General features: G+C 44.0%; 1 protein-coding gene across 1 annotated transcript in view; it reads right to left on the reverse strand.

Moving 5' to 3' along the window:
* The window catches only part of LOC144138755 (E3 ubiquitin-protein ligase MIB2-like), an 81,341-nt gene that overhangs the window by 51,920 nt on the left and 7,889 nt on the right, over positions 1–21,532 (reverse strand). Inside the window, exons 3-5 of the mRNA XM_077671167.1 lie at positions 10,649–10,876; positions 6,091–6,259; positions 4,984–5,105 (exon numbers count right to left, since the gene is read on the reverse strand). Coding sequence (XP_077527293.1) covers positions 4,984–5,105; positions 6,091–6,259; positions 10,649–10,876 — 519 coding nt within the window. The remainder of the gene's footprint in view (positions 1–4,983; positions 5,106–6,090; positions 6,260–10,648; positions 10,877–21,532) is intronic.

The following is a 21,532-nucleotide window of genomic DNA, read 5'->3' on the forward strand; positions in this document are numbered from 1 at the left end:
TTTTTTTTTTGTAAGTTAACTTTTTTGTTTGCCGCCGATGTTTTCTATATTGAGTTCACCTTTTTTTTTTTCGGCCGCAACGTTCATGGCTACACGAACTAGTTCACAAAACGCGCGCAGGCTGGCACTGCCGCGCTAGCGAGTTCTCGTTGGCGTGCTGTTGCCATAAGCACCGACTGCTTGCAGGCAGTGGGCACATGCCAGAATGAACAAACCCTTGGCCTGGTGCGAACACACTTTTTACGATACAGGCATGAGGGAGGCAAGCTCCAAAAATGGGGGAAAAGCGCACGACATTTGGGCGTCTGCGGGTACGCGGAGGGCGTTCATGCACTGCGTAGGTCTCGGCTAGTGAATGCTACGACTACAAGCCGTCCTGGGAGGCTTATCTTGTGCATTTTACAGCCGACAACATGGCAGAAGCGCGGTACGATGATTACTGAGATATTGAGAATGCTAATCCAACAACGCCATTGGTTATGTTTTACAGAACCGAAACCGAAACCGAAACTTGTTTGATTGCTAACCTTGGGCATCGTCCAATCACGGCGCCCCTCCTCTCAACGTCACAGCCTTAGTTGGTGCGGCCGCCGCAAACCGCGCATGGTAGTTTTTCTTCTTTCGCGCTTTGTAAAATAATTACCGATTTGTCAACCGGATAAACGATGAAAAGTGTGCTAATTTGAGCCAGTCTACGCAGTGCAAGCAAAAACGGGAGCTTGACAAATTCACTTCAGTGTCCCTTTAAAGGGACACTGACGTGATTTGTAAACATTGCGGGATTACTAGCGCAAATTGTAGTTCGGAGTCCGTAGGCATTGTTTCGACCACTCTGGCCGCGTTTACGCGAATTTATTTAGTAGAAAAATCAATTCGAAAATGCTGTCCTCCTCTCTTTACGCTCGCCCATTTTCTGTGGCGTTTTCGTGTGACGTCAGCAGGAGATGAGCTGGAAAATGGCTGCGCTACTGCACGGTTCGCCGACCAGCCGACCTACCGATCGAGTCAGTCGGCCCAGCGTTTCGTCCGCCGGCCGCCGACGGGTCGTCGCTATTCGCTCGCTCAATTGAAACTAAGCCACAACACCTTTGTGAATGAAAGAATGTGCCTTCCCTTACTTTGTTAGTTTGTACACTGTGTCAAAATCAGAGGTCCGGGTCGCTCCACACAAGCGCTGCACAAGTGCACATGCGACGCTTCGCTGACTTTACGCTAGTAGGAAAATCTAAGGCCAATTGAAGGCGGGAGAAGAGTCAGCGAAGTCAATATAGGTACTAAGAAAATAAAATCAACTGAAACTTTTACCGTACAGCGCAAAACTAGGGAGCAGGAAGCACTTTTTGCGCTGGGTAAACAAGCACAGCGGTCAGCAGCACGACCGCACATCTGCGAACGCTTTTCCGTCAAAGAAATGCAATTGCTAGACGTGAGATATTGTGGAAGTTTGGGGGACACTTACTGCAGGAGTGATAAACAACAAATAGTCACATAAAGTACTTAAAATGCTTAAAATAAATAAAAGTGTAAACTGGTCATACATTATAAACCTTATATAGCCACACAGGCCAGCGCCGGCTCGTGGCCTAGTGGTTTGAGGCGCTGGAATTTGTTTTGAAAGTCGCAAGTTCGAATCCCCGAGGGTACATGTACTTTTTTTTTTGTAAGTTGATTTTTTCGTATGCGGCCGTTGTTTTCTGAACTTAGTTCACCATTTTTGGGCAGTAACGTTCACTGCTCCACGAGCGAGATCGCAGAACGCGCGCATACTGACAATGACGCGCTAGCGAGTTCTCGTTGGCGTGCTGTTGCCACAAGCACCGACTGCTTGCGGGCAGTGGGCCCAGGCCTGAATCAGCACACCCTTGGCCTGGTGCGAACTAGCTTTTTACGAACAGACATGAGTGAGGCAAGCTCCGAATATGCGGGAAAAGCGCATGGCATTTGAGAGTCTGCGGTGACGCGGAGGGCGTTCATCCACAGCGTAGGCCTCGTCTAGTGATTTCTACGATTCCAAGCCGCCCTGGGAGGTTTATCTTAGACATTTGACAGCCGACAACATGGCAGAAGCGCGGTACGGCGATAATTGAGAAATCGAGAATGCCCATCCAACAACGCCATCAGATGTCAAGCATGTTGTTTTACAGAACCGAAACCGAAACCGAAACTTTTGATTGCTAACCTTGGGCATCGTCCAATCACGGTGCCCCCCCCCCCCCTCCTGACGTCACAGCCTTTAGTTGGTGCGGCCGCCGCAAACCGCGCATAATAGTTTTTCTTCTTTCGCGCTTTGTAAAATAATTACCGATTTGTCAACCGGATAAACGATGAATAGTGTGTTAATTTGAGCCAGTCTACACAGTGCAAGCAAAAACGGGAGCTTGACAAATTCACTTCAGTGTCCCTTTAACGAGTGGTTAGAGGTAACATAGGCACGTTCACAACATAAAAGTTACGGCTGCACGCATTTTTGTCTTTGTGAGATAAAATTTCAGCGAACCTCCATCTAACTTAAACGAACAACCGTATTTCACTTATGTGAAATACCGCATGTTGGAGACCGCATCTGTTTTCTAGGATGCCTACACCAAAGAGCTGGTTGATACACTCGAAAACATACAGAATAGGGCGGTGCGATTCGTATTAGGTAACTGGCACTGTCAACTTAGCATGAGGGAAAGTAAAAGTAAATCTAAATAGTAAGACGTGAAAGATCACACACAAATCTCAAGTTGAAATTTTTTCGTAGTACGCATCATTCGAAAAGTGGAATAGAAGGGGAGCAGTATATCTAAGCGCCATTGTACATATCCCAAAGTGGAACCGCTAGCTTAAAGCAAATTATTAACTTTCCTTGAAAGGTGAAGCCTGGTGCGATTCATTTTATCTTAGATCATTACGAGAGTGTAATTATCTTTCACGTATGATCGTATCCAGTGTTTATAATGACTATTTCCACCGCGCTTTGTAGAATTGTCTTGTTATATGGTCTCATATTTGATGCTCAGTGTGATGTATCTCCCTGCTGTAATGCACGCAAAGGCAAGCAGGTATAAAATAAATAAATAAATAAATAAATAAATAAATAGAAAAATAAATAAATAAATAAATAAATAAATAAATAAATAAATAAATAAATAAATAAATAAATAAATAAATAAATAAATAAATAAATAAATAAATAAATAAATAAATAAATAAATAAATAAATAAATAAATAAAAACTTGCGGAGCCGAAAGTTCGCGCCCAACGGGTTGAGAACGTTACGCATTCAAACTTGACTAATGAAATATTTATTGCTTTATTCATTGCAGTATGCAAGGTTTGCTGTATGAATACTACCATTGCTATGTTATTGGTTTGAAACAAATGATGAAAATCTAGTCTTAAGCCTTTCCTTGCGTGAACACAGAGGGATACAACTGCAACCACCTGAAGCAGGGCGTCATTCGCAACGTCTCTAGAATTTTTTTAACGTACTACGACATTAGAGGAAAATAAGTTCTTTTGGACTGTTAAGTGTCTATATAACTCATGAAAACCACACGAAAGATACATTGAAAATGAAACTACTTGTTCGATCTCTCCCATTATTAGCCCTGTGAAAGATCAACAGAAAAGTTGATCGAGTAGAAAATTTCTTCGCAAGAAAAATGGGCAAATACTGGACATACATTTTGTGTGAAGGAAAATATATTCAACGCTCCTGAGTGTTTTGTGGTGTACCAAAACGCTTTTGTAAAGGCATTCACCCCGGTTTTATATAAAACAAAACTAGTCAAGCAACTGTTGCAAAAATAGTTGATTTAGTCACATCATGAAAGTGTTCAGGAAGATTGCCCTAAAAGACATTGGCTAACAGCGGCACTTTCATCTCTGGGAAACTCAACCCACTAAAGTATGCGCCTTCCGCACCCCCTTCCTTCCCCGTTTATTAGAGGTAAGCCGCCCCACATAAGATATCAGGACCTGGACAATACATCTATTCCAGCTCTGCAAAGAAATTAGTATTTTCTGTATTCCACAGTAAAAGAGGCACCGCAATTAAAAGAACGACCTTTGTGAGCACTCTTTAATAACTAAATTTTGGTGTAAACTGACGCTGATAATTAAGCAAGGCTGCGCTGAAGGCTGGACGGCTGGTGGTTGCGCGCGGGCTCACTTTGATGTGGGTGCAGTGGACTCAAAATGCTTTCTTTGTGCTGCTTCTGCACTGCGCGAATGAGTCATCTGCTTGCGCGACATGCAGTGACCGGCCTCAGTACAGTTAACGTACTGTTGCTAAACTCCAATGCCCGTAGCACGGCCGAATTTCCGGCAGCTTTAGTCCGGCCGGAGTTCGACTACCGCATCTCGCCTGTCCTCCGGTTGCTGTATTTCGACCGCACACGGGTAGCTTTGGAATGGCCGGAGCCCTACGGCTGGAATCTGGCCGTATGAACGTAAGCCGGTCGACTAGCCGACAGACACTGGCCGTTGGGCAGCCTTGGGAGCACGGCCGTATACGGCCATGGCTGCCGGAAAAAGGCCGGAGAAAAAATCGCCGGCCAAACTACACCAGCTTGAGTTAGGCCGAACAGTCCTATGCTGCCTGGGCTAAGACAGTATATTATGGACGCAAAAATACTTGTACGCAGTCATCCGGATTTGCCATTGTTTATATAGTAAACCTACAACACTCTAATAAAGGTGGCAAAGAGAAAAGTTAATACATAAAATCTATATATAGTCTAGAGGCGTTTAGGTGTGGCAGAGTCCATAATACAGGGGTCATAAGGTTTTGTCTCTGGTATGAATACGTTGGGGAAAGTACTTTTAATTTTGTTCTTTTGTTATTTTATTTCTTTTATTTCGTTCCTCGGGACCGATAAGGTCTATTTGTAGAGAATAAACGACCTATAGATTGTAATGTGCTCAAAAATTGAGAAGATCCTCGGACGGTGCGCAGTGTAGCCTGCCCAGGAAGAGAAAATAAAAATACTTGCCTACGCACGCTGCATTAAGTTCGTTGATGTACCTCCAGTGTTGGCCACGCACAACTTTGGCTCCAAGAAAAATGCCCATGACTTGCATCTTAGCAGCTTGCATTCTTGGCGGCACCTCCACTCTAAAAAAATTGCGTAGGGGATTTGAATGTACAAAAAAGAAATAAATGTTTTCGCTCTTTCCTTCGTGTCTAAAAGAACCTAGAATGATACTGTTATCGACTGCTAGCTCGCGCCTCATCTCGGATAATGTGCCCTCGAGACCAGAGTGACCAGCCAGCTCAGTACACTGTTTGCAGAGGTTTATACTTTGGGCAGACCGTGCGTGTAAGTTTTCACCCCAACGCAAGTGGTTGCCCTTTTTTATCATAACTCTCTCGTCACTGTATCAAAATGGAGCGCGGAACATGCGGGCGTCAACAACACTACCACGTCACCATCGAACGTGGCGAACCGAACGTGACCATTCTTCGCAGGTTAGTCTCTCTTGGGTCGCTGTTGATTTTTTGTTCTTAATTGTGGGCCACGCGTACCAAGGTGAAAGCTGCCGCTTTGGTCTTCTCTATGGCCTCTTTCTACTTTGTCAGCGTTACTGAACAGAAATACGATCCCGGCAGAACTTTTACTGATTCGATTGGAGTTCGAAGTAAGGTACCACCTGAAGCTCGACCAGTCCAGTGGTAGTGGATTGTTTTGTACGCTTGAAACGGTAACGTATCTCGCAAGCGTTTCTCAAAGTGTGCAGGTAAGCTGAATTTTAACATTAGTACGAAAGGATAGTTTGGATGTCTCTGGAGTGATTTATACATAGTCAAGTTCATTTTTCTACGGGCTATTTGTCAGTGACCATGCCAGCCACATAGGTTACGGAAGGTCTGATCGTTTCTTTGGTTTAGTAAAGCCAGCGTCTGTAAACCCTTCAAGCTAACGTTTGTGTTTGATTGAACCGTTATGTTTAGCAGAAACTATGTATAAACGTACGAATTTACCTTCTGTGTTACAGCTCCAACCAAATGTTTCGACCTGCATGGCCATTCTGGTATTGTTGCAGAATCCTACAAAAAAGCTATTTTGTTCAGAGCTGAAGAGCAACGTCGCACTGCTTACCCTGACCCAGCCCGAAGGTCGAAACGAAAAAACGCATGGTCCAGGAAATGCTTGTCATTCATGTAGCAAGGGTTACACAGGTTGTGCTCCCAACAGATGCGGCACTTCCACCGGGTACCCACAAGAGGGCCGGAGCACTCTCTGCACGGTCCCACCCGGTGGTGAACACCTGCCCAATAAAAAAGCAGGAAGGAGGGATTCACATTTTTAATTTGATACACTATTACTTTCTAACTGTGCATTCACGATTTTGTGCTTTACAAGTGACAAGTACTAGTTGATGCCAACTGTGAATCCGCAGCCGTAATTTCGACCCCGTTAGTGTAAGTTCAACGTTCATAGTCCAAGAGATAGACGGGACACCATATCAGTATTACGAATCGCGCAGGATTTGTTCCTGTTACCTCTGCACCACTCACAGCTCTACAAGTAGGAGACGGAACTAGTCGTCGCAGATGCGTTGATTGATTTTTCTGTTTACTCTTCATGTTTCCAATAGCAATTAGTTGCTATCTGTGACCACTGCGATAACAGGCACGCAATGAAGACTGCTTCCAAGAAAGCTTCTCGCATGATGGCGCATTTTGTCGTATTAAAGCGTGTGTTTTAACACCATAGCTGCGTTTTCACCAAAACCTGTCAAAATTCTGTCAAAACCTGCGTGTTTTGGCAGAAAGCCAATAAAAACATCTGGTGACAACGCCAATTTTTTGGTGAATGCTCAGTAGCTCGCTATACACGTTAAGTATCTTTGAAAAAAAAAATACTGAAACTAGCTGCTAGGACGACCATACCATTGCGGAAAATTTTGTATACACGTCAGACTTATTTATTCACAGTGCAATTTTAAACGCTACAGAGCTTATGATCATGATTATGATGTTTGGCTTTTTGATGGCGCCATGCCACCTAGGGGAGAGAGCGTCAGCTAAATAAATGCTACAGAATTGACGCTGCTGTCATTTCTTCGCCGTGTGTGGAGGTAATATTGTTACAGGAAACGGGTGTAACTCTTGTAATATGGACTTGATTTTTTTAAATATAGGAAAAGTAGCCACTAGGACGATTGTAATATTACGGTGAGTTAGGTTATTTTTTTATTATTGGTTAGTTCATATTGAAGTTGCAAACTTTGCGGAATTCTAATCTGCTGCCAACCATGGGCGTCTACAGTGGTAGTATGGTTAGAACAAGCGGCTGTAACTGCTGGTTTATTCAAAATATTTTGAACAAACATTACAAGGCAATTATATGCTAAGACGACTCTAACACTTCTCCGGGCTTCTTCACATTTTATGTGTAAGTAGTTTGCATTCAAGACGTAAATATTGTGAACTTCCCGTTTGCTATGAATACACGGGCTCGTAGTGCAGGAAAACGAACTTGCCCATGCCTGTACACCAACCAATTTCCATTCAGCTACTTAACGTCTAGGAAGTACGCTCAAGGGCATATTACAAACAAACGTGCTTTGTTTTAGCAACGGAGTCACCTACATCTAGGCTGGTCGTCCGCTTTCTCGAATGGATTGGCACTGAATATTTAAATGACACTTGTCTTTACTTTTGCAAGTTACAGGCATCATCCAAACCACGTCCGATCATGTAGTGGTTTACGCTTGAGTCCTAAATTGCGACCTTTTATGAAGAAGAGAGATAACACCAACTAGTAAGGAAAAATGGAGCGTCATTGAACTCCGCAAAGGTGGATCACCAGCGGAGCTCTATGTAGCTCCTCTGACCGGGCCGCAGCTCAAGAAGTGCATAAAGCAGAACAGGGCGGTGTGTACTTTGACATTGAGCATACTTCGTAGTTGGTTACCTGAATAAAAATTACAAGTGATATACGTTTATTCTAGTGCACAAAGAAGGGAATGTCCGTTTCCTTCCCACCATGAATATATAGAAGCTTCTAATTTTACAATATTTATGACTTCACTGTGACATACTTACATATACATTTTAAATGAAAATAAAAATCGTTTCAATGTTTCGGTAGAATTAGCGGCTAATTTTGAAATAATTTATTTCGGCATGGTTTCTATGAAACAAGAGCTACCGCCATTATCTGGAACCATACCCCCTCCGTAAATGGCCATGTGTTGGCACCGGACGGGGCATTGAATTCCCTGTGAACTAAGAAATAAGAAAAGTAAATGAATCTCCGCGCAATGGCAGATTCGTCCAAGCATCCAGTTTTAGTTTGATATTTTTTAAAGATAAGCACGCTAGATTGGGAGCTTGGGAGCATTTACCAGTTGGCTTTGCAGTAAAACGTGTTCACGTGACTTCCACGGGCGCAAAACCGTTTGGTAGGAACCTCGTCAATAACACGTGTGCTTTAAACTCCAGACCCAGCACAGCCTGGCCTTAACACTGGCACAGATAGAAACTCCTGCCGCTTAAACCCAAATATAGCCGCTTTCCGTAAGCCTGTTGAAGACATGCGCAGCTTGAGAAGCAGAAGCAGCACAACTCGGTCTTCCTGCTTACCAAGAGCATGTCGATTCGTACGGACAAACAACACTCGTGCATTCAAAATAGGCCGCACAGCCAGCGTTACGGCTGCAGCTGCGATTTCACGGTGTGGCGCTGCAGTGTCGTTGAGCCTTCATTAGCGTAGAATCAAAAGCTTTGTTTTTGACAGTCAGAGACCCCCAGGCGTCCACCTCGTTGAAAGTAAACAGCCTCCCAAGAAGGATTGCGCGTGCTTCGAAGCAACCTTATCTTTTGGAATTTTTCAAGATGAGATAATGTTCATGACATACGACCGATTAACGATGACAAGAAGCATAGTACTTGCAGCTACTAACTTGATGACTGAGAACAACTCGTCTATGTGGTCGCCTCTATACAAAGTGGGCAGACGAGGTGCACGTTTTCGGGTTAAATATTTTCGCGACGTCTAGGTCATCGGTGTTGTGCCACGGAGGGGTTCATTTTAAAAGACGCTGTACAGTAGTCTTGGCACGTTTTGGAGTTTAAGTTACAGAACAGTGACAGGCATTCTCCTCATTTCGAAAATCACGATCTTACATTTCAGCCACCCGGGTACAGTTTGTAGTGCACCTATGACATCTATTGATTTATAGTGTCGCGGCTGCTAATTCTTTTGAATCCCAAGGGTTCAACTGCAATGTACGTTCCGTGGCTCATGGTGCTTCATTGAGATTGTGATCAAACCTGAGGCCTATTTCAAGGTTCTGGAGAAAAATCACAAGTTCCAAGTTCCCAAGCTGTTTTTTAACCCTCCATAAAATACTTTGCCGAGACTACAAGCTACTCCACTAGCCTCCTCGAACGCATAATGTTCAATGCGTTCATTCACATTAAGAGCTACTAACAATAACTAGGAGTGCCTAAGGGCTGCAGCCAGAAAAATAAAATTATGCTGGGTGTCAACTTGAGTCTACCAACCCAGCTTCGAAATTGGACTGTTTTGAAACTAGATGTTAGCTGCGGCGGAAAACAACAGACGACCTAGGCGGCGTTGACCAGGACAAAAAATCCCGCGGCGTCATCTTCGACACCCACTCAAACCCCGTAATCATAAAAAGCTGACCAAAAAACAACATCAAGCTCCACCCAGTGTAAAATCCGCTGAAGCAGCGGAGCTGTGGTTCTCTTGCGTCTGCTCGAGCGTTGGTGGGCACACGCCTGTAAACGGCAGCGCCGTCATCGAGCGAATTCTTCAGTCCCCGCAAAACAAGCCAACAGCTAATCGCCAGCTGCACTCTCCCTCCCCAAGAAGAGGGAAGAAGAACCTGCCCGTGCGAGACCACTGAACCATCTATCGGTGGCTCCGGGAACCTGAGCAGGTGACCACGCCGAAACCGGTTCCCAGACCCATCGACAGAGGGCGAAGTTTCAGTGAAGCCACTTTCTGCAAGACCATTAGGCTTTCTATCGCTTTCTATCCGGGAACCTGCTCCTACCTGGCGTGACGCACGACCTACAGCGTATTTACGAAAAGGCTCGACCTACAAAACTCCGCTGTTAAAGGCGGCGTGCAAGCATGCAAAAGCGGAAAGGTTTGACCGCTCACGGGCTCCGATATACGATAACATCAGCCCTATAGGCTCGCTTTTATTACACGTTTGGTTAATGCGGCGTAACGTATTTGTACGCTAAATAGCCTGCCTTACCACCGAGTAAGATAACGATATCGCTTTTCACGCACAGAGGCACAGCGTCCTCCAATAAAGGGAACTTATCGTACGTAGTTTACATTTAACCTAGATGCACTTCCCCCTTTCTGTGTTTATATCAATTAAGATGTGCGCTAATCTGAATGCGTTTCATACGATTACCGGCCGGTTGTCACGGTGGTTCGAAATTACAAGACACAGCCGATGGTGAGAGGGAATCAGAAATGTCTCCACGGTAAAATAGGCGCAATCTATTACGCTGAATACTACTGCTTTCTTCCGCTTAAGAACATTTTAAATCGCTGCATAGCCCAGAGAATCAAATATTGGTTTTCATTCAGCATGTACATTACCAAGAAGACCCGCTATTTTTAGCCACAGTAAGCGGGTGGGTATTTAGAGAATTCTTACCTGTTGGTCCACTGTCGAAGAGCCTGAGCGGGCTGAAGCCTGTCTGATTAGACGGGTACGTGCCCAGCACTCCCGAGTCCCACAGAACGACAACTGCAGCCTCTTGAGTTCCATGGGAAGGGTTTGCGCCTATCACAGTGCCTACGTATCCGGGGGCAATGGCCCGGTACGACCACCAAGCCCAGGTCGGTCCGGGTGTAACCCGCTGCCCCTTGCTGGCCAACGTGCCTGCAAACCAGCAGCACCAAATCGCGATCGTCTGGTACCAAAAAAAGTGGAAAGGATGAGGACTACGGCTGTAAATATTCGAAATACTGTAAAAACACGCCGTGTTTATTGTTGCATGGTTTGATAGGCAAAAGGGAGACCTTTCAGACGTACCATGCAGGTACTTTTGTCGATTTTTTGCCAGTGGTTTTGAAGCATCTTTCGCATCGAAGGAAGCGTGCCGAGGTTAAAAAGTACACATGGGACACAACAGTGTTTGCGCAGGTGGTATATATAGGCAAACAACATTGCCTTGTACTGCAACCACGAGAATGGTTTAAACACTTATCTGCAAGCGCAGCCATGTGCGTAAGTTTACGGACCAGGAGCGGTGGCCAAAATTAACCGCTGCGCCATCTTGCGCGGTGCCTGCTGTCGAGACCGCTCGCTGCGCTGGCGCGGCCGATCAGTGTAGCACCATTGCCCCTATCGCTCGCTATTTCTCGATATCCTCCCTTTCCAATAAATTGGTTCCAGGGGCACCTCGGTGGCCTTTTGCAGGCTGCTTGTCAGCAAACTCGGGAAAACAGCAAGCTCGCCTATACGGAGGTAACTCTGCTCCACTTGCAGAGTTAGCGAGCTACTGCTTATCTTGTGCTTACACCATCTCCCCTATACACTAAAGCAGACAAAAATCACATTGCACTCAAAGAAAATAATAGAGAACGGAGCCTATTTTGCCTGCTTTGAATAAATGTACAAAAGTATGGTGCACTAGATTATGTAAGCGACCTTTAAGATAAATATTTGTAAAAATAAATTGATATCGCTACCATTTCTACAAACGCGGAAGTTTTTAGGTATGTGCTGCAATCGTTTAGAAAGCTCGGTCCATCGTCCATCATCCGCTCGGTCCTGCTATTTAAAAATTTCTCGGGAAAATCCAGCTTCTTAATTTGTTCAAGTATAACGCAGCCGCCCATATATCTTGTATTCAAGGACTCTATCTCGACACCACATATAATTCAACTGGGTAAACCTTTTGGATACTCAGCTCCTAATGGAGCACACACGACCTATACTGTTGAAGTATACTTATTTAAGATTGGAAGAATAGTTCGTTTTTATGACTTTTTCTTGCAGATATATACAAAACGCATTTATCCTTGTAAAAATGTTTACGCAGAGTTTATGATTTCGCTAAACTTATGCAAGTAAAATATGACAGATAACCCTATACATTAGAGCAAAAAGACAGACGCAAAGCGTTCGTATTTGGAAGAAATGAGCGTACACTAAGTGACACTGTATTAGTGCCCAGAGTAGTTGCCGTCTATAGCAATTGATGTGATTTAGAAGAGCTAATAAATGGGCTGCGAGCTCGACGTAGCTAAAGTGCCCTAACTGTGCTAGCGTAGCAGCAACACCGCATATCAGGCGAGTGCCAGCGTTGTGAGAGAATGGGCGGTGCACGGCAGTGTTTCAGGGGCGAAGCTCCTAAAGCCATGGGTCTGTCCATCCCTTGTGTCTCGTGGTACGTGACCGCCGCATGCTTTCGGAGATGTCGCAAAGTGGGCCGCGTTGCACGCGCAAGAACCGGCTGCAACCAGCACCGGAAACTCGGCACCGGGAGCGCGAGCTTGCCTGTGTTCGCCAACGGAGGCGCGAGCGCACGTGCACTGCGAGGGGGAGATCACGCAAGAGATCACGCCACGAACGCAGGCAGTCGTTCTCGGAGATCGAACGAGACGCAAGGACCTTTGCTCGTTTCCTCTCGTCTTGTTCGGGCACAAGTTCGCCCTAAATAAAAGTTCTTTCTTTACCGTTGTGTCCCATCCTACGTGACAAATTGTGGTGGAGGTGCGGGGTAGTCCTCGATGGCGCGGGGTCTTTCACCAGGTCTGGGCCTGGGAGCATTGACTCCGAAAATAAAAGTTGATTTGTACGATGTACGCACACAGTCTTACGTCTTTCTTAATGATGTAATGGGCGAACTTTCACGGGAGAGTTACGGTTACCGATGAGCTCCCCCTCTCGAGCTTCACCCCATTTATCATCATTCATTCCATGGATATGGCGTGATTTTTTTTAATGGGTGCATTTTTCGTGGCGCAGATTAAACCCACGACCAGACGCACTAGACGCGTATTGTGGAGGTTGTCGTTTCGGATCCCCCCGGCGGGAATTTTTTCTCCAGTTTTTGTCTTTCGAAATTCTTTATCTGATTTAATGACTTACCACATTCTCCCCCTTGCTTTCCATGGCTTTCTTGTTCGCTAACAAATATTTCTGTCTTAATTCAATGGGCCCCTCATTCCCCCTTTTATATATATTCCTTCCAGACATATTTTTTATATGCCGTAGCAAAATCAAGCAGCCATATAGTCTAATTAAAGGTCAGTCCGAAGGTCGCTTATGCATTGGTTTCTTGCCAAATATGCCTAATGTTTTCTTTTTGCTCAACAATGTTAAGGAGTATGAACATTCCACCTGATTAGGTGTTTAGAACTATTTTGCTTATATAAACGTCTCTTTTAAGAATTATTTTGGGTTTGGGCGTGGGTGGCTGCATCGAGGTAAAGACAGAGAGATAAATATGCCGGACAAAATTTCCTGGCTTCAACAGCTCAACAAAGACTATCTACAGCTATAAAACGAAGTGTCTGACCGGCGGACTGACTGACTCACTTATTCACGAACTCCCAGCCGAAACTACTAGACCTAGAGACTCCAGAATTCGCGATTATATTTATCTCACGGCGTAGGGGCTCACTCATGTGGGATTTTCGGAAATTATGCGCCTCCCCCCCAAAAAAAAGGAGGGAAACTGTCTTTTTCCATATTCCTGGTTATCTCGCTCACTTGTTTGCGTATCTAAGTGATTTTTTCTATATATGTACCCGCAAGAAACTCTAAAAAGCAGTTTTACGGTTTGTCCTAACCAACACTAACGGAGCAGATCTGCGTTTCAGAGCAAAGCGGGAGTTTTTGAAGATACCACCAAACACGTTTCACTTACTGCTTGGTGCAACCACGTGGTTACTCCTGATAAATGTTACCCATTGAAATTCACAAAACCAATTATAAGGATTTCACCCTGCGATGTCGCTAAAAGAGCGTAAAGAATAGGTTGAAATTGCACCCCTGACTAGCCGAGAACGCCTAAAAGGTGATGTGAACGCGCAGCCAACCCGCTATTTGTAGAAGCTTCATATATAACGAGCACAGCCCTAATTTTAATCGACCAGATTTAGGGGAAATCCCCTAGGTGAAGCAAGTTTCTGTGAAGGAAAGTTTGACACCCACCTAAATGCAGCCATACGGCTACAAAGGAAAGCTATACAGCTTTCTCAGAAACTTCGCTGTTGAAGAAAAATTCGTCCTGGTCTAGGATTCGAACCCGGGACCACTGCTGTTAACCGGAGCAGCCGCTCACCAAATGAGCTAATCAGGAGGCTAGTCGTTAGTAGCGCGAAAGCGAATTGATCAACAACTCGAAGTGAAGGACAGGTGTTAATCGAAATTAATGGCTGCATTTAGGTGGATGTCAAACTTTCCTTCAGAGTCCTAATTTTGTGTACGAGCTCAATGTTTGCGAATTAAAAAACAATACACCCCTGAGGGAGTGACAAGTGCTAAGAATCTTTTCCACGAATTTGTTTTATTTTGCAGGCCTGTTCATATGTCGAAAAAGTTTTTGTTAATTCAAGTAACCAATGAAAATGTGTAAAAACCGTTGAACAGGATTTTTCCGTAACACCAACGTAGTATTGAGAATAAACATTTTTTGGCAAACTCGTTTGTTTACAAATGCCTCAATAACTATACAGCCCATCAATTTACGCGTTGGTTTAAGCTAATCAATACTGCCTATCGATGTGCCCAAAAACAAATAGCAGCATTCGGTCCCAGCAAACCTATGAAAGATTGAGCGGGAATTTTATATTACACACGTTTCAAAGCGAAAATTAGTTCCGTTGTTCCACGTAGCACAGCAGTCGCCATCAGTTGGCAATTTATGCAACCACACGCCTCCCGTAAAAGCCCATGGTATTTATTATAAAACTGACGGGTATCCTACACACACATCTGATAATACTTCCAATATGTAAATAGTCCTTTGAGCCTACAATCTTTGTACGTTTTTTTCCCGGTTAGTTCGAATAAACCCGAAGTTCCAGCCTTTTCCCATAACCCCATGCCTGCGGTAGGAACCCATGTATTGACAGCACGCAGCACTTCCTAATTCTGTACAGCTCTGTGGTGAGCTAACTAATTATGACAAGCAACAAATAACCATAACTGCCATTACTATAGCAGCTCAAACGGCCATCGCCAGATTCCAGCGGTAGTCGTCCTACTTCTTGCGATAACAAGGGCTATTATAGCCTTTTGCTTTGTAAAACATTCCCCTCTTTGCTTTTTGCTCACACGATATGCTGAGATAACACAAAGACTTTAACACTTGCATCGAGGAATTCCCGGTGGAAGAGCAACACTCCAAAAATATCACTTGCTTCGTATCTTGGAAGCTCTGTTCGCGTTTAGCGTACCTTATACACCACCTTATCTATACCCTTGGCACAATCAGCGCTCCGCTCAAGGCCTTCTTGCGTAAACTTTATTTGATCACTCTCGGCTTACACTCCAACGCCCGTCTAGTAAAGCACCTTGGTGATAACACCCTTGAGGGACGCATCGCGGGCTGTCGCTAGGCGCAATGGCCCTATTCTCTACAGAACTAATTGCCGGCAATTCGCCATGTTTGCCGGCAATTTGCCGAACGTCTTTTCTGATTGGATTTCCTGATTGGATTTTCTGATTGGACGTGCTTCCGGTTGACAAAGCTGTTGTGTGTGCTGTCGTCGCTTTGACGTTTCATGACGTTGACGGGCACCAGTTCTAAAGTTTGCCTTATTTCTCTTTACTCAAAGTGCATAATTCTTGGCCGGCAATGAAAAACTAGACTAAATGCACCGCACTTGACAACGTAGGCCTGTCTTCGCTATTCAGTAACAATACTGCTTGTAATACACACCCTCTCTGTGATTGGCTGAGAAGGCGTGACGTAAATTAAACAGCTGGCGTAAACGATTACGTCACACATCAGCACCTTCAGCCTGCGTAAAAGTGACGTATTGTTACGTAACAGGTCAAAAATGGCGGCTGTTTTTGTCTCAAAATACAAGCAAAATAGGGCAAAAAATTGCCCCGGCTTTCGGTGCCGCGAAATGTCCGCGAATTTGCAGCAGGCGCAGTTTCGCATGACGCACGGTTTAAAGCGTGTTTTCTACAGAAAGAATTAATAGTTTCGACTGTTTGCAAGTCAGCGATCAGGGAGCATACTAATAACGTGCCGTAGTTTGCTCCTGTGTTTGGCAATACGATAAACATTATTTGTTTGGCGTAACCGCAATATAAGAGGGCAGTAGAAGTCTCCCCATGACAAAGAGAACCCAATGCATGGTCGGTATTTTTCTATGCGCCTCCTAGTAAGCTGCTGGGTCACATGATCGAACTCAAGAGAAAAATAGCAAAGAAAAATAAAAATTACAAAAAAAGAAAAGTGCTTTTTAATGCACAGTTGAGAACAAAAAGCAAATATTGGTTTTGAAGAAATGCTTTATGCACACGCCGATTTACTTTTATATTCTATACTTATATTAAATGAAACCAGTGCACGTGATGCCATCTCCCATGTTGTGCCATGCTTGCAGAGCTCACCCCCTTGCTGGTAGCCATGTGCTCGCACCATGACCAACCTCAAGTCTTCATCCCTTTCCTTTGAAATCCTTCTTTGCGTGTATGTACAACTCACCACACGCTGTCAAAAAAGAAGAAATAAAAACTTGCAGCGCTAGAAAGTATGGCTGCTACACAAGCAACAAGGGGAGGGGGCGCCCTTTTGTTTATTTTGACCGAAGAGACTGCCTGGAATGGCGGATTACCAGCCCGCGCATGCGCAGATTGCTAATAGAAACAGGTCCATTACCAAAATCTCATGGAGCCTGACGTAGCACAGACGCTGCGGCACATGCATGGCGGGGCACAGACAGGGTTGCCCACAGGTTTGCCACACCAATTTATACAACTTATGAAGTGCATGGATGTTGATCAAATCCAGCAGGTAACAATAAACTAACATTTCACATGCCCGAGCATCTCACCATTTCAAATGAAGGCAACAAACATGACGTGAACTCTTCAAAAAGAAAGTTAGGGAAACTAGAAGGAACGTACAATTTCTACAACAAAATGCATCTAGGACGCCTAAGAGGGAGCAAGCTTCTGCGATGACAACGCTTGTCAACAATTCCGAAGGACAAAGTTTTCTTACTTCTTTACTTCCAAGTTTCCCACAAAGGTGTGCAGTTTTCCTTTGTTACTGTACGGCTGCACTTCAGTAGAATGTCGAACTTTTCGTTCACAGAAGGCATGCATCTCTGTTCAGCTTGGAACCCTGCAACTACCACTTGCAACAATTGGAAGCTAATTGTGCCTATCCACTACCGTGATAAAATCCTTGGTACTTGCATGAAGAGTACACACGTAGCGAAAGACACGAAAGGTACGAACTCGCTACAGGTTTACAATGTTTCTTGTAGGAATTTCCGCGTACTCCAAATTACTTGGTATATTAAACCATTTTTACTGCATGAAGCTGGTCAACTCTACATGCTTTGTTGTAGTGGGAATAAGCTTTATTCTGTTTTAATCAGTTTGAAGTGCAGCATAGTCCTTTTGTTTTCTGTCGAACTCATCTGCACTGAATTTCAATTAAAAAAGTTCCCAGTTTTCAGTATGTTGGTTCCTGCTTGTGGATACCCTATGGTCAAAACCTATAATTGTGAAGAATTGATGGAACCTTTTTAAATTTTAGACGATGCTATATGTGCTACTTAGTGAAGTCCCGACGGATTTTGCTATACCCGCCACTGATATAGCATTATCTAGGTGCAGTCAGGAACACTTTTTATATTTTTCATACACTTTCAAGCATTCAGAGAGTCAACATGGTTGCTTGTCACTGCTTCTGACCGATCACCCATGGGTCAATCTCACCAATCTGGCTGCCACTACTCACAGTAATAACGCGGAAGTCTTCAATTGTGTGCCGGACTGACTCACACGATTCGCGCCAGGGCTGTAAAGCTGGCGTGCCAACTTTCTGATTGCAGCGTCAACACGCCACAGTGGTTCGAACACTTGCCCACTATGAGGGTAGTTCTTTCTGGCCTCATTGCTTTGTCCCATAATGCTTTACTGATGTCTAAGTAAAGTACAAGACCTGTGTCGACTGGCAAGCTTATATATCCTTCACCAGCGTCTCTAGCTCGCCGAGAATTTCTTGATACGCCATTCTGAGCTGACTTGCGAGCTTCTTTGTACGTCGTGTGGTTCCTTGTTAACGAGCCATACCATGCAACTGAACGGTGTGAATGCAGATTTTATGCTTTCGGCGCGTTTCACTTCTTCATCGACCAATAAAAGAGAAACTGTCTGTAATGCTCGGATAAAGACGGGGCGAGTCAGAAATGCTGCTTGGATATTTCCTAGTACCATATATGTAGTGCACTTAATCTTCCTCAGAGCCGAAACATCGTTTTCCGTTGTAGTGAAACACACCAGAAAACACCCCTGCGCTTTTTCTTATCCTTTCTCGTTGAAGCACTCCTTTGTTTATGTATGGAAAACCAATATGCCCAGCGGCACACTTTATTAGTTATTTTTGTATATGGCAAATTTTTAACATTTTAACGTTTATATGTTCTCATTGTGTAGTATGATACTAATTGTGGGCATTGCATTTTTGAAACAGAAGTGGTTTTCTTTAGGTGTTAGTTCCTTTTCTCTACAAAAAATAGTGCTTACTGTAAACAGGATTGAACAACAAAAAAGGAAATCTGTTTTAAATAATGAGGAGAAAGGTTCACGTGAATTTATAAGGCTGAGACAACGATTATGGCAGTCACTACACGTGCTGTGGTTACCGGAGGGCTAACAAGCGATTTGCAAAAAACTGGACAACAGTTCCCATGCTGCGGTCACACGGGGTTCTGCACAGATGGCATCTGGCCCCATTTAATCTTACTGGCAATGAAAACTGCCTGCTTGAAAATAACAGACCTTTTTAGCCACATTTATATTCAGGCAAAAAGTGTTGTGCAGCCATTGCACGTAATATTGCCTGGTATAAAAAATTGTGCTCAACAGGTTTCTCGGAAAAGCGGGTTTCAAGAATTGAGTTGTACTATAGGACAAAACAAAATTTACTATAAATGAAAAACAACAAAACAGAAGTGCTGAGTTTTGCCATGCGTATTTGTGTGCTCGTTTTCTATCATGTTTACAACGAACATAGCCGTACTGTTAATTAGATTGCACCTTTGGTCTCATAGGTCACCCGGAAAGGACAACACCAACTGAAGCCGAGTTACTATTACAACAAAAATTCACTTTATATTGTAAAACAATGCCATCATTGATGTATTGTTGAAAGCATAAGAAACAACACCCTTTCTTGGACCTTTTGCGTACAGACCTATTTTTAATTACCTTCTAACAATATAAAATAGTTTCTTCTTGTCTTCTTTTTATTTTACGATGAAGGGGTAAGGCTGCTTATTTTCCTTCAGTTGGTTAAGTTGGCCGTTTTTTATATATTTTCAGGTATTTAAGCATTCAGAAGTAGACGTGTTGTGATCAGGTATATCTTGAGTCCTACTGAATTGGCGTATTCTGTTTTTGATCATGCTAAGCACCACACTCCGAATGCACCCCATGAGCACAAACGAGTTGCAGTGAATGAATGAAGAGAGAACAAAATTCTTTTATCAACATGTAAACTCGTAAAAGTTCACATACTTGAGCACAATCATGGGCACCTGACATAGCATAAAATAATTAGCGGTTGCCCAGCAGTTGGGCAATGAATGAATTAATAAATTTATTGTCAAAGAACAGGAAAGGAAAGTCCACCAGCAAGCGTAGATTGTCACGCCTCGGGGTGGACACCAGAACACGATGTCACTATTTAAACTAAATGCAGATGATACTCGATAGTTTTCCTCCATCTTAGAGACCGTCTTTTCCATGTATTTTCTAGTTCATTGCGTCAGCATTGTGTCAGGTGCATAGCCTGTGACACTGTGCGGCTGAAAAAATATTTATATGTTTTCCTGCTTCATTTTGCTGTGTCTACATATACAGAGTGCCTTTATTAACAATAAAAGCGGGGCGGTAAGAGGGGCGTAAAACGTTCAAACATCGCATTGCAAAACAATGTGCCTTAAGCTTTTTTTAAACGCTATGGGTGAGTTGCTACACATAGGCGTTTTTTACAACATTCTTAGCCCTGTATGGCTTTCTCAGACAGCTTAGAGGTCGTGGAAAAAAGCCAACCTACGATAGTTTAACAGCTCAAGGCGAGGTAGGTGCACCTTCTCCAGTTTGCAGTCAAGAATTTCTATGAGCCGGCATTAAATAACTGCTGCATAATCGATTAAAACTGAACGCACTTCGCACTATGAGGCACACAGCAGTGTAGTAGACCTCTCACTCGACGATCTTTAACATAAACCAAGACATCGCATACAGAAGGTAATTTTTTGGCTTGATGAATTCAATGCAGCCTCGGAAGCCAGGAATGTAACCCGAGACATTGTAGAGCCCTGCAGCCATAGAGACCATGCGAGATCGGAGCAATCTGGCAACTTACAAATCTCTTGAAGAGGAATAAAGCTACCGTGCGATATTATTTAGTGTTTACAAAAACCACGAATAGACAGCATAGGGGCACCAGATACATACTTGCTTACGAAAAACTCAAAAGTAAAATTAGAAAAAAGACGCGGGCAGCCGGGGCACCGTATATCTACGGTGTTGACCAACACCATGTATTGTGCCCTGGCCGACCACGTAATTTTTGTTCCTTCCTCCATTGGAAGCTGAGAGGTGCCGTAAACGGCCCTGTGGTCAGCCCAAACACCCAAGACTACAGTGCAAACTTTGTCGTGACGGAAACCTCGTACGATGTTGTTTGCACGAAGGTCACGCCAGCCCGCCTTATAGATGGCACTTTATCGGTAGTTCGTATAGCAATTTCTGGTGGGACTTCACTAGGTGGTACATATAGTACCGTCCATAAATTTTCAACAGTAAAAAAATTAAGGTAGTAAATAAGCAGTGCATGAGCTGTCCCTACCTCTTAATTGTTTCACTACTTACTGAGAGACTTGTACTTGAAAATGTCAGGCTGGAATGGATACGTACACTAGCTTGGTTTTTTGACATTGGCCTGAATAACTGAGTTTGGTTATCAATGCGCACGCTGCTGTCTTCATGGCTATCAACTACCGCGTTACTGTAAACCCTCGCTTTAAACGTACGCATAGTTAGAACGCAGCGGTGTATCTAAAGTATACCATCAATTATAAGCCAGGCAAGGGCCGGAACCCGTTTGGTTGTGACAAGTAGCCTGCAAACATCAGTTCCCGCTAGAATGGCAGGATAAGTGCTGCAGGCACGCTAGGGCCACCGTGACTGCAGTCAGGAGATGCAGTAAAAGAAAGAAATGGAACATGAGGAATTAAACACCGTTTAGGCAGCAGTAAATAAACAATCTAGGATGACTAAAAAAAGGGCAAACGACAGAGAAGACCGCACAAGCAGTGCTCC

This window comes from Haemaphysalis longicornis, unplaced genomic scaffold (assembly GCF_048455015.1).
Source record: "Haemaphysalis longicornis isolate Haplotype H1 unplaced genomic scaffold, Haemaphysalis longicornis Haplotype H1 scaffold_5, whole genome shotgun sequence".
Classification (NCBI taxonomy): domain Eukaryota; kingdom Metazoa; phylum Arthropoda; class Arachnida; order Ixodida; family Ixodidae; genus Haemaphysalis; species Haemaphysalis longicornis.